This window comes from Taudactylus pleione, unplaced genomic scaffold, assembly GCF_031769625.1.
Source record: "Taudactylus pleione unplaced genomic scaffold, aTauple2 ptg000381l, whole genome shotgun sequence".
NCBI classification, from domain to species: domain Eukaryota; kingdom Metazoa; phylum Chordata; class Amphibia; order Anura; family Myobatrachidae; genus Taudactylus; species Taudactylus pleione.
Window position 1 is genome coordinate 4,045,314 of NW_028284782.1, and position 13,041 is coordinate 4,058,354.

Consider the following 13,041-nt stretch of genomic DNA (forward strand, 5'->3'; position numbering starts at 1 on the left):
TGAATGACGTTCAGTGAACGCAGTTTACCGCACCTCGGCGACCTGAAGGTCTGAACGCTAGACGTTCAGTCTTTCAGGTCACCTAGTGGATAGGCCCCTTAACAGTGCACAATTTCCATTTCATCTCACAGGATCCCAAGTAAAATAATTAGAATCAAATGTACATCTGCAATGTTGGTCAGTAATGAATGTGTGTGTGTGTGTGTGTGTGTGTGTGTGTGTGTGTGTGTGTGTGTGTACACACAAATTAAAAGGATGGTACGACATTGTAGCACTGGAAAAGTATTTGGAAATAGAGAGCCTCAAGCCTCTTCGAATACATGCTAAAGACACTCACGTATGGGGCCCAAAATGAGACCTTTTAGCTAATTGGAACATAATTCTGGATGAATTCTTCAGCAAAAATGATAGGATTGATGATTAACGCAAAAAAAAAAACTTCTAAAATCAGAAGAATTTAACAATTTAGAGACGATTGCAACAAAATTTGAGGGTAGTGAGGAATTTATGAGAGACGATAATGACCTTCAATTTAAAATTGGACAAACTTGAGAATGAAATTATTGCTAGAAAAAAAAAAGTTCAGTAGAAATAAAAAGAATTATATTAATGGAAGAGTAGATATTTGGTCCAAGGAAGAGTCACAAGTAGTAGATAACTCATACTCAAACAGATATAAGCGGAAGACTGCTAATGCTAAAAACCATTATCCATTTAGGCGACCTTCTAATTCTGATTGGCAACAAGTAAGCTATAAGGCCAAAAAGAACTCTACAAATTATTTCCCATATAATGGTCATCAAAGGGATGACCCTCATACCAGGAGGCACAAATGGGAAGGTTCCCCTCATACCGCAAAAGATATGAGATTTTGAGATCCCTTTATCCAAATGTTTTTCATCAACATTCTTTAGAGAAGAAAAAACATGCAATCTTCCCACATACTGAAAGAAAGGAAACAAGGGAGGAATTGCATTTGTTTACATTCCTCCCAAGGGAAATCCGCTCAGAAGGGGATAAAGAGGCAGTGAAATCTCCCAAAAAGAGAAGAGCCCTAGTTTTTCCAGAAGAAAATCCCAAACAGGGATCTTCAACATCTGAGAAGGAATTATCCTCTCCACAAACTGAGACCATTCATGAATGGGGTTGCTTCTCAGCCAAGGGAGTAGGCTCACTCACAATTTTGCCTAAGAACACAGCCCTGAATAAAGAATGGTACCAAAACATCCTCCAAGAGCAAGCCTTTTCCAGCATGATGGAGCACCTTGCCATAAGCAAAAGTGATAACTAAGTGGCTCGGGAAACAAAACATCGAAATATTGGATCCATGACCAGGAAACTTCCCAGACCTTAATCCCATTGAGAACTTGTGGTCAATCCTCAAGAGGCAGGTTGGACAAACCAAAACCCACAAATTCTGACAAACTCCAAGCATTGATTAGGCAAGAATGGGCGGCCCCAGAAGTTGATTGACAGCATGCCAGGGTGAATTGCAGAGGTCTTGAAAAAGAAGGGTCAACACTGCAAATATTGACTCTTTGCATAAACTTCATGTAATTGCTTTATTACTATAAAAAAAAAAAAAAAAGTCAAAAGCAGCATAAAAGTTCCATATTTATAAATGGGATGTAGTTAATAGACTGGCGGACTACATGTCGCCCGTCTGTATCCCGACAACCAAAGCCAGATGGGGAACTTTAAGATAGGCCTCAAAATACCGACGCCTATCTTAATCCCGACGCAGGAAAACAGAAGGACGCTGGACCGATCAATGTAAGTCCAGGCGTCTTAGCATTTAGCCGCAGGAGGGGGGTTAGGTTTAAGGACTCCCGGGCAGACTTAGGGTTGGCACCCCGGGGAGGGTTAGGCACTCCCTTGGGGGTTTAGGGTTAGGCACTCCCTCCAGGGGGTTTGGTTTAGGGTGTGGTAAGGGGGGGTTAGGCACCACTAAGACAGGGTTATGGTACTTATCTGCCCTGTCGGGATCTTTTCTCTTCGAGCTGCTGGCGTCTGAATACATACCTGCAGGACTTCATACCCATTCCTTATAAAATATATATATTTTTTTTATTTAATTCTGTACGCAGTTTTATAGGAATTAACCTTTATGCATCTCTTTAAATTTATCCACCCAGTTATGTCCCTGCAGCCTGTACGATATATCTAGAAGTGCATACCCTGCTTATGTTCTAGCCTGCTGACTCATGCTAATTTCTCTTACTTACTTATTCACCACTCTCACCAGTGCTAATGGAATGAAAACTGCTTTAATAGTAAAATCATATTCAGACTGGGTAATCATAAACGTTAGTGTTCATCAGTGACAAAGACTTTTAAATAACAATTTTGTGCAAACATTAAATAACATTCCCAAAAAGTGAATACAACATCTATGTTAATCTGTTTGCTGCACATCAAACTAGACATGTCTGTAAAAGGCTGATTACTTACTGGCATTGCATAAAACTCCAATCACATTGAGGACACTTTGTTGACTCAAATAAGTTCACTTGAGGTTGACACATTTAAATGGGTGCAGACAAAGTTAGAAAAATGGCATCGCAAGACAAATGCACCCAGCCACAAGTGCAAACTATCAGGCATGGGATCAGTGCTACCAATGGGCTCCATTCTCATGCCAATTTACATATTTTTACCAGCATTAAAAACCAGTAGCCCTCACAGATGTATGGTCTTCTCCATATCTCCTATCTTCACTACTCTCTTGAAGTATGATAAAGATATCAAGGTGCAGGAAAAACAAAACCTGAATATGGAACTTTAGGTATAACTACAAAGAAGTACAGCTATAACAATCTAACTTTTAAAGGCAACAATCTACTGCTTGAATAAAACACAACTTTTTGATCTGTAGCTCAATAGTTCAGAGTATCACTCCACATGCAAAACATATACAGTCTCAGTCGTTCTACACTATGCACAATACAAACATGGCATATACAAAAGAATATACAGAAACAAAAACTTCATTTGCATTCTTTTTAAAGTTATACTTGATAACACTGATGAAAATTTAATGTAATAATCGATTAAAAATAATTTCATGGGACACTATTCTACTGTGCAGGTGTATTTGTCTGGATAAAGCTTGGTGCAATTAACACAAAAAGTCAGACTACAATTCAGTTTTATTTTAAAATGTCCAAATTACATTTTAAAATGTTGATTATGCAGCCTGTAATGTCCCTGAAAATCAGGAGGCAGTTAGCACCTATGTCAGAGGTTCCCAAACGCGATCCTCAAGGCTCCCCAACAGTTCAGGTTTTAGAGATATCCATGGTTAAGCACAGGTGGTTAAATCACCTCTGCTCAACCATTGATATCTCTACAACCTGAACTGTTGGAGTGCCTTGAGGACCGTGATTGGGAACCTCTGACCTATGTAATATAAATAGACACATTTCAAAAACCAAGAGTAGGCTTTGAATCTTACAAATAAAGTCCCACCCCATAGTTTGGAACCTCGTCAGTCACCAGGTAAGCAGACTTAATGCTACAATAATTGCACCCAATCAGAGGTACCTAGAATAAACAACCATATCTCTGTAAAACTTAGTTTTGTATTTGTTTATAGCAGTGATGTGCGGTCAGGTGAGGCAAAGCCTTTCCTGTCATACTTAGGTATACTCCAGAGTTTTGACTATAAAAAAAATAAGAAAAGAAAAATGTAAAGAAAATATTATAAATATCTTCTTTGTATTATTCTAATCATTTTTAGAGTCAAAACTCTGGAGTACAAAGTGGCTTTTCCGCACATCTCTTTCCAGCACTACATACTGCTGCACCTTTATATAATGCCCACATGAACCCTGGGGTTCGTATATGTATCTGTAACTGTCTGATACTAACCAGTGCCTCCCCAGCCATTTACCTCACTGCACGTCACTGGTTTATAGAGTTTAATGATTAGATTTTTAAGAAAATGTTCACTTAGACGGCTTTGTTATAGCTTCATTAATTCTTCTGCCAAGGGCGCACATTGTAAAAGCACTGTTTGTTCTGTACACTGGCTGCACTTCCCAGTAGATTATTCTATACATAACTACACACCATCACTTTACTTGCTCTGATTATCTGGATGCAATGCTCATTGTGTATACTTATTTATGATAACTTCCCAACCAAGACTGAGATGCATTAGGGTGGAGATGTATCAAAGTTTGGAGAGAGATAGGGGTCAATCCTATTAGCTGCAATGATCTTGACATGTGGCAGTGGTCGCACTTTACGGCAGCCCGGATTCGCTGAATTTTGATTGCAGCCCCTTAGGGCTCAGAGCAACATTCAGCAAATTCAGGCTCGGAGCAGGTGGCGAAGGGTGTGAGGTGCCGGTCCATTGCTGGCGTTTTAACGCCGTTGCAACGGCAACTCGCACCCTTCGCACATAATAGGATTGACCCCATAGTGTGAGAGGTTACCCAAAGCAACCAATCAGCTTCTAACTAACATTTTATAGACGGAGCCAGATAAATGATAGCTAGAAGCTGATTGGGACATATTGACAACTTCTCCATTTTCTCTTTCTAGAGAAAATTTTAATAATTACAATTTTACTAATTAAAGTTGTATTTCAACTCCAAAAAGCCAGGTAGACAAGACAGACATACATTACCAAGAGATAATATAATCAAATACATAATCACTATAATGAGGACATGCAATCCCCTGTTAATATGCTGCCAAAACCTAATTTAATCCTAAATTGAACACTATTGTCTGACATTTGTTTCCAATTTGCCCTGTGGGAAAACTCCTAATACAATTACCAGGAGGTATGTTGCTCTTTGGACAATATTGATTGAATTAAAAGCAAATAAAGTACTAAAAATAACATATAAAAACAGCCTGAAAACACCTGTTATAATTTATAGCAATTACAGCAAATGTATTAGAAGGTGAATACAATTGCATTACTAAAGCAGTTTTTTTTTTTGTTGTTTTTTTTTTTAAATGTAACAATAAAACTCAGTAAAAAAAAATATAGCGGTGTTAACCAAAAGGGAAACACATGAACTGTTATTGTGTTACATCATGGAATGGTTACATTAACAGGTTATACAGTCAGTGTCTGGTATTAAATGGTTACTGAAAATGTAAATATCATAAAAAACAGCAACCGCCCTGGAGTGTTTGCGTCTTTCCTTCTCTTTGGGGGTTAATCAATTAGCACAACGTCGCAAAATGCCAGCGTTTCAACTGTTTCTTTGGTAACTTGCGACCACCAGCATACATATTTCTTCATGCCCCAGAGATGGGTTGCTGTGCAGTGTTGGAGTACCATTATTACAGATGAGGTGCGCAGGAGCATATCGCCATTTATCAAAACCCCCATTCACTTATTCAAAATTCTGTGAGTGCCTATAGCTCATCTATCCATGTATGCATATTACCGTGGATCCATAGCAGGGATGTACTTTAAAAAAAAAATCTGTGTAATTAACTAAATGTGTATATTCAACATAGCACGTTAATCTATTCTATTTTAGTAAACTTTACCATAATTGAGTGCAATTTATTGCTCTATATGTAGGTGTAGAAGGGTAAACTCAATGCGATGTGGTTGTGAGAATGAAGGCTTTCTGTTGCTCTGGTGGTGTTCATTTTATTTGGCAAGGAAAGGAGGAGAACTCAACAGAACACAACAGGCTACAGAAACAGGGAAGTTGTCCTGGGCATAAGCTTATCTTGTAGCAGAATGCAGCACTGCCAAGGGTACAGAGTACAGTCGTGCGGAGGTAATTACAGATCATTTTGTATTTATAAGGATAGTGTCTAGGGCGGCAGTGTGTTACTCCTTTACAGTTCAGGTGGTGTGTACTGTGTGCAGCTTGTCTTTGCGGTGGACTGAGCAGTATGGTTTTAACGACCCAAAATAGCATATACCCACTTGTTGACCTTCCACAAATAGTTATAGGATAGAAAACACACCTTAATTTAATAAAATAAATAAAAATTTACCTTTTAGGTGTTTGAACAACATGACAAAAAGAAATTCTGATCACAGTATTTGCAGAATGTAATAATTATAATTTAATCAACATTAATTGATCAAATTTTAATGTGTTCATTTTGTTTCACTATTTTAATTGTTAATTTCAGACAGGTTTCAGAGTTTATGTATAACAGCATAAAAAAAAAAATAATTGTTGGTTAATATTTAGATTCATTTCAACAAAAGAATAAGCCATGTAGAAGCCATCTGCTGCCCTATCAGTAGAGAATGTGATTAGAGCCATGTGCTGCTAATGGAATTGTCCTCAGGAAGTGCTCCCATGTACACAAAAGCAGAACCATCAGCAGTACAGTCTGGAGCATTCAGTTCTGTGTTACCACTATTCCAAAGACAAAATACATCTGCAATGAGCTGACGGTCATCATTGTTGATGCTCATTAGTCTGGAAAGGGTGGGCAATAAGAGGCCCTTCAGCTGTTGAACTACACATCACAGCATGCCTTGCAACAGTTTTAGGGCTCTATTTACTGCAATCCTCATTTTGAATGCAGATTGTAGTGTGATTGTAGGCAATATCCCTTGCAGGGATAGAGCTTGCGATAAAGCTCTGTCAGATAAAGCTTTGTCTCTGCGAATCCCCTCCGCAGCCTTATCACGGTATTTTCGCAAAAAACACCTTGATAAGTGCCGGTGCCCCTGCTAAGCACTGCCACCCATTGTTAAGCCCCGCCTCCGCAATCGCAACCCCCCCCTCCCTTAATTACACTTCCCTCCGGTGATCGGTGCTCCATTGATGTCCTCCTTGGCTCCAGTCAGCTCACATTCCATTCTGCACTGGGACCCGGTCAGATGACAACCGGGCCCCAGTGCAGGATGGAAGACCAGCTGACCGGAGGGAGGAAATCACCGAAGCACCGATCACTAGCCCTTTACTATGGTAAGATTTTTTTTTACTATTTTTTTTTTTACAATGCATCAGCGTGTGGTCTGTTTAGACCACACAGCTGATCACTGGGGCCGGCTCCGGGCTCTGCTCTGCCTTTTAGAGCGGAGCAGGAGTTCGGTAACCGGGGGAGACCCTGGATAACGCCACCTCCAGGTGGCATTATTATCACAGGGCTTTCCCCGGTATTTTTTCACAATTTATTTTCAGTAACTTTGGCCAGGTCACATTTCCCATTACAATTATGGGAAATGCGATCTGCTTACTAAAAATAAGTGATAATTAGGGCTTGGAGTAGAAATTTACGAATTCTACTCCAATTGCCCTGTAGTAACTGTAGGTGATACTAAAATAATGTGAAAAGGGTGTGAAAACACCCTTTTTCACTTTATATTAGTAAAAATAATGTTAATAAATAGAGCCCTTAGCATGGTCAAATAGCAAAACTGTGGCAGGGCATGCTGGGATGTGTAGTTCTATAACAGCTGGGGGGCCGCTTATTGCCCACCCCTAGAAGGATAATTTCAAAACAAGCTGAAGTCCATCTCTGTACAAAGACAATATAAATTATGATTACATGATCATTTAATTCCTTCTAAGCACGCCATGGCAGCCCTGGCTTATGGGTTAAACCTTGGTCAGCTGAGTAAAGGCAGGAAAACTGCACAACCCCAAGAAACTATACAATGTGGGGCCCGCTCCTGGTCTTGGAGTGACTGCCCGATTGGCACCTGTAAAAGGTTACCTAACAGAGAAATGGGAGGGAAATGGTGAGGCTGCCATGCAATGCTTTACTGAAAAAAAAAAATCTGTTAAACTAGGGGTTCCCAAATGTGGTCCTCATGGCTCCCCAACAATTCTGGTTTTAGAGATATCCATGGTTGAGCACAGGCGGTTAAATCAAAATTGACTGAGGTCCTAATTATGTCACCTGTGCTCAACAATGGATATCTCTAAAACCATTACTGTTAGGGAGCCTTGAGGACTGCGTTTGGGAACCTCTGTGCTAAACAATTTGATTATTGCTTCTGCAGACTCCATGGCAGACCTTACGTGTAGGATAAAATAAATTGAAAGAGTTAAAACCAAAAACAGTAGTGACTCCTAAATCTATCAGGAGGCTGGTTAATTGAGGAGGATAAAACAGACTATAATGAGACTATAGACAGCATTTCATTAGATTTTCAGTATATTATATATATATATATCTATCTATCTCTCTTAGTCACTTTGTCCAGAACGCTCTTTGAATTTGAATATCTCAAAGACTAATTAAGATATTAATGTGATCCTTTTGCAACGGATTTCAATCAGCAATAAATTGCAGAATGTGGAATAAAACTGTATACAATTTGATAAAAAGAAAAAAAAAAAATCTCCAAAAACTATAAAAGGGCGTGGCTTAGCCAGTTATGTTTCACACACATCTCTTATTACCCGATTCCATCATATTTACATTTGATCTATCCATTATCTAGTGAAGCATTTTCCATACGTATATTCTGGGTTCAAATTGGCGAAATGTTCACCGCGAGCATACTAGTATAATTATTATTTAGTAATAATTGAACCCCCCCCCCCACTGTGGTATATATAATTTGCAAATTTGGGCATAACAGAAAGCCAAAGCCATCTCGGCAATAAAGTGATCTAATACATCTCACAACAGAACCCAAAACTATTACACAGAAGCTTAGACAGTACGGCACCAGTTGGGTTAATATATTAGCGCCCCTACTATTCATTATTGCAAATTACAGAGGACCTCTAATTATTTGAGAGAGACACTTATTTGCTGAATATTTATGGTTCTTCATAATACACAGTAAAAACGTATTGGAGCCTGCATATTTACAAAAGCAATGTGGTTGAAAATGAAATAAAATAATCAAAAATCCAGTTAAAATATTAATTTAATAGGTGTTTACCAAGCTTTTCAAAATATCAAGCAAGGAAAAAAGAATACATTACACAGCAAAGTTCTATATTACGTATGGCTAAAGTAGTAAGGGTCCAGCTACACAGCTCTACAAATACACACTATAAAACAATATGCGGGTAAAGAAAATGTAAACAGACATTAAAATAAATTCATCAAATTTTTAACAATATAATCCTAAAAAATGGTGTACACAAAAAGAACAGACAGACCCATCTGAAAAAGCAAATTTAATCACCATCTGTATTGTAGCTGCACCATTAGCTATTCTAATTTCTGTATACTCAATGATACTCATAAGTAAATTCATACTTAAATAAACCTCCATGAATGCAAAAGATTTTTAAAGATTAAGTTGCTATTTTTCAAGTGTGCACCAGTTGCTGTCTTTTAATGGACAAACATCAAAGTCCTATAAACAGGCATTTATAAAAAAATATCCATAAAGCCTTTAGATAACGTGGTCCAAACACTGCTAAACATTAACAAAACAAGAAAAAGGTGTATACTGTAACAAGTACAATGTGTGTATTAGCTTACTGTACCTGAATACTGTGAATTCCATTGAGACTGCCAAACCTTTGCTCAATGCTCTGGACACAAGAAATGCAGGTCATCCCCTCCACGGGGATAATAGCCAGCAGTGCCTTCGAATCCATTGCCATGATTCAATCACTATAGGGAGGAAGGAAAACAATATATCAGTCTAAACATAGGGAACAGAAAGAGGCCACAAAATACAATAAGACACCTCATACACATGATATTTTACAACTGGACTATAAACGAAGAGTACCAGAGTTAAATGATAAAACGTACAATAACAACTGCCTATTGCAACCATGAAGCTCTACACAAGACATCAGATGCTGCTGCTAATGTTCACATCTGTGCTGTGTACCGTTTCCCTGCAGAGATCGTGTATTCAATTAAACAATGCTGAATACTGATGTCACCAATTCACCCCAGCAGCAATGTTGGATAATTTGATTTCCTACAGACAGCTACATATCTCTGATCTAGAACTTTCTGCCCAAAAAGGGAATTTATCTTTTATGCTGGGCATACACTGCCAGATAAAATGTCTGTCAGACCGACAGACATTTTATCTGGCAGCCTGCCAGCCGCAGATGTCGCCGGCATACACTGTAATGGAGCGTACACACTACACGATATGCTCCCTGAGCGATATCGTGTAATGTGTCCCCAGCAGGCTGTACTCAATGTCGTTCATGACATTGAGCACAGCCGCTGAACGATATCATTAACGATATCGTTCAGCGCCGGGCTCTCTCCCCCATTCCCCAACATGCAGCAACCTGACGAGATCGTCAGGTTGGCCTGCATGTCAGCCCGATGAACGATAATGACGAATGACCCGTCATTATCGTTCATCTTTTTGGGGTTAAAAATGGACGATAAAGTGGACGACTGAACGATAACGTTATCGTTCAGTCGTCCACTTTATCGCCCAGTGTGTACGCACCTTGAGAGTGTATCAGCCCGACATCTGTGCTCCGCCCCCCCGGGGGAGGAGACATTTCCCTGTTCCTTCCGTAGGAAGGAACACAGGAAATGTCTGTCTGTCGGCTGCGCTGGGCATACACTGCCCGATGCAGCCGACAGTTTACCGGGAAAAATCGCATCGGACGGGCATGCTGGACAATCCAGCATGCCCGACCGAGCAATATTTAACCCTCGGTCACCCCCCCACACACGCTACAATTATCGCGGCGATCCGCCGATATCGGGCGGATCGTCCTGATAATTGTAGCGTGTATGGTCAGCATTACAAGTAAATCTGTACCAATCTGCAGCAAATATAACTACGCATATGTATCAATATTTTGTTTTAAACTCATTCACCTCAACAATAGTTTTTTCAACTTGAAGGCATATATGCTAAAAACACAACACAGAATTGATGCTGTAAGCTTGCAATATTAACAGCCTAAATACAGTAAATATGTGACAAGTGTTCTCCCCAGGATTTTGTTTTTTTGCGGGGTGGCATTATGGAGGCGGTTCCTATCACAGCAGGTAAGCATCAACCCATCGTGCACAAGCCACCCCTCTAATCCGGCATCTTACTTACTATTTGGCAGGCACTAAAAGAGGGGGAGGCTCCGAAACTGAAGTGCTTGCCTCCAATGCAGGGTGGACTGGGCTCAAGGTGGAGGGGTTGGTTGGTATACTCCTGGGGGGGAGAAGCTCTGACAGGGTGGGCCAGGGACACAGTGGGGAGGAAATTTTGCTGAGCGGACTGCCTCAGAAGTATAGTGTAGGGAGAACAGTTGTAACAATTATGATTGATTATTATCTTGCAGAATAGGAATTACAGTATTTTGGATTGTGTAACTAAGTTAATACATATTTAGCTGCCTATAACACATCCTTAAAAGCCTACACTAGGCAGAAGTTGGCATATGTTGTGTTTGCTTAGTCTTTTCAAGAATAACAAGTGAAACAGTTTTTAATAGCTGATCCTTAAACACACACACCTATGAGAAACCAAACCCTTACCATACACGTATAATCTGCCACACTGAGATTCTGTATATCCTATACTCCCTTGCCTGACTTTACCCATAGAAATAGAAGAACATTTCAGTAGATTGTGGTTACATTTGTGCCCCTCTGATGTCACCAATGTGTCTGGATTTCTGAATGCAGCAGGTATATGTATGGATAATGGGTACATTTACCACTTAGAGCCGTATTCAATTTGAGCAGACCCGCAATACTTTTTCACCTCCCCGGAATTTTCGCCTACTTCGCCTGTTTTGCAGGCGGAAAAGTATCGCACGCGTCCCCGCGTATCCCCATATTCAATTTTACAGTAGGCGAAACTTAAACAAGCGGAAAGTACTGTCAGATTTGGGGAAAGCAGCCTGACACCCCCCAAAAGATGCTCTGACATGGGGGTTAGGTATGGTACCCCCTGATTTGGCTTGCTGAAGGTATTTAGTGTTTTTAAACGGGCTCAATAGCTGCTACATAGCGTTTTTGTATAAGTGGTGCAGAATAGTATTCAGGAGGTTTTTTTGCAGAAAAGAAGTTATCCCAGCAAATTTGGGGGTACTTGAAAATGGGGGTCAGCATATTTTAAAGTTGCTAAAGTTAAGTTTAAAAATTGAATACGGAGTAAAGTCAAAACAGGTGAAAATGACATCATCGGCTAAAAGTTTCCGCCAAAAACACGCGAAAACGTCTTTTCGCCTCAAACTGAATACGGGCTTAAGTGTTACATCCACAAGGCTAGGTGCTACTCGAGCTGGAGCAACGCCTATATCCGGGATTTTTCAGGACTTTAGACCCCCCCTTCCCAAGTGTGATGCAAATGTGCTGTCATGTTCTCAGGAGCACCACAGGCTTCCTACCCGCAGCTCCACCTCGAGTCCTCTGACTCATCCTTTCACAAGACATTGGAAATGCTGGAGAGCTTGTTGTGAAAGGAGTATGGTGATTTTTAAACTAAGAAAATATTGTTTTACTATTTCGGTCTCCACCCCCCTGGCAACATGACGATAGTCACGTTGTCGCCAGTCAGAATGTCAACATTCACAATATTGACAGTAAAAGATTGAAAATGATTACATTACATAAGATTATTTTAACCATGCTCACATACATACATAGTCAACATTTGCAAAAAGTTGGCACTGACAGAATGCCAACATTGGAAATGTCGACACTGTCAAAGTGGACAATTTAAGTGTTTTAAACACGGCCATTTCTTTTGGGCGCCGGACAGAGCAATTCAATTGACGCTTTACGTGGCTAAACCCACTGCTTCTGGGCGTGCACACTCGGCACACGCACTATAACTGAGGATCAATTGGATTGCTCCGATGGGTGCCCAAAAAACAACTGAATTGAACCCATAATATCTACATAAACACTGTCAAAATGACATTTCCAGGAGGCTTAGCTTTAGCGCTAGGCCAGGGTTTACTGTTGCCGTTAGGGACACAATTAAAACAAAAATACCATGTCGACATAACATGCTGATAATCAACATGGTCAATATCGACATCATAAATAAGTAGACATGTTCACTATCAACATTAGGACCATGTCAATATCCTCAAGGCAACATTGTGAGCGTCGATCGACTATACCGCCCTGACATGACACCCATGTTTTACTGTTGATAACTGACGAAAGTACAATTACATAAATATA

The 13,041-nt window shown here is 40.0% G+C and overlaps 1 protein-coding gene across 1 annotated transcript in view; it reads right to left on the reverse strand.

The window, feature by feature from the left end:
- ATP7A (ATPase copper transporting alpha) overlaps positions 1 to 13,041 on the reverse strand; it is a 152,387-nt gene that overhangs the window by 101,686 nt on the left and 37,660 nt on the right. Inside the window, exon 2 of the mRNA XM_088445554.1 lies at positions 9,402 to 9,531. Coding sequence (XP_088301680.1) covers positions 9,402 to 9,521 — 120 coding nt within the window. The 5' untranslated portion in view covers positions 9,522 to 9,531. The remainder of the gene's footprint in view (positions 1 to 9,401; positions 9,532 to 13,041) is intronic.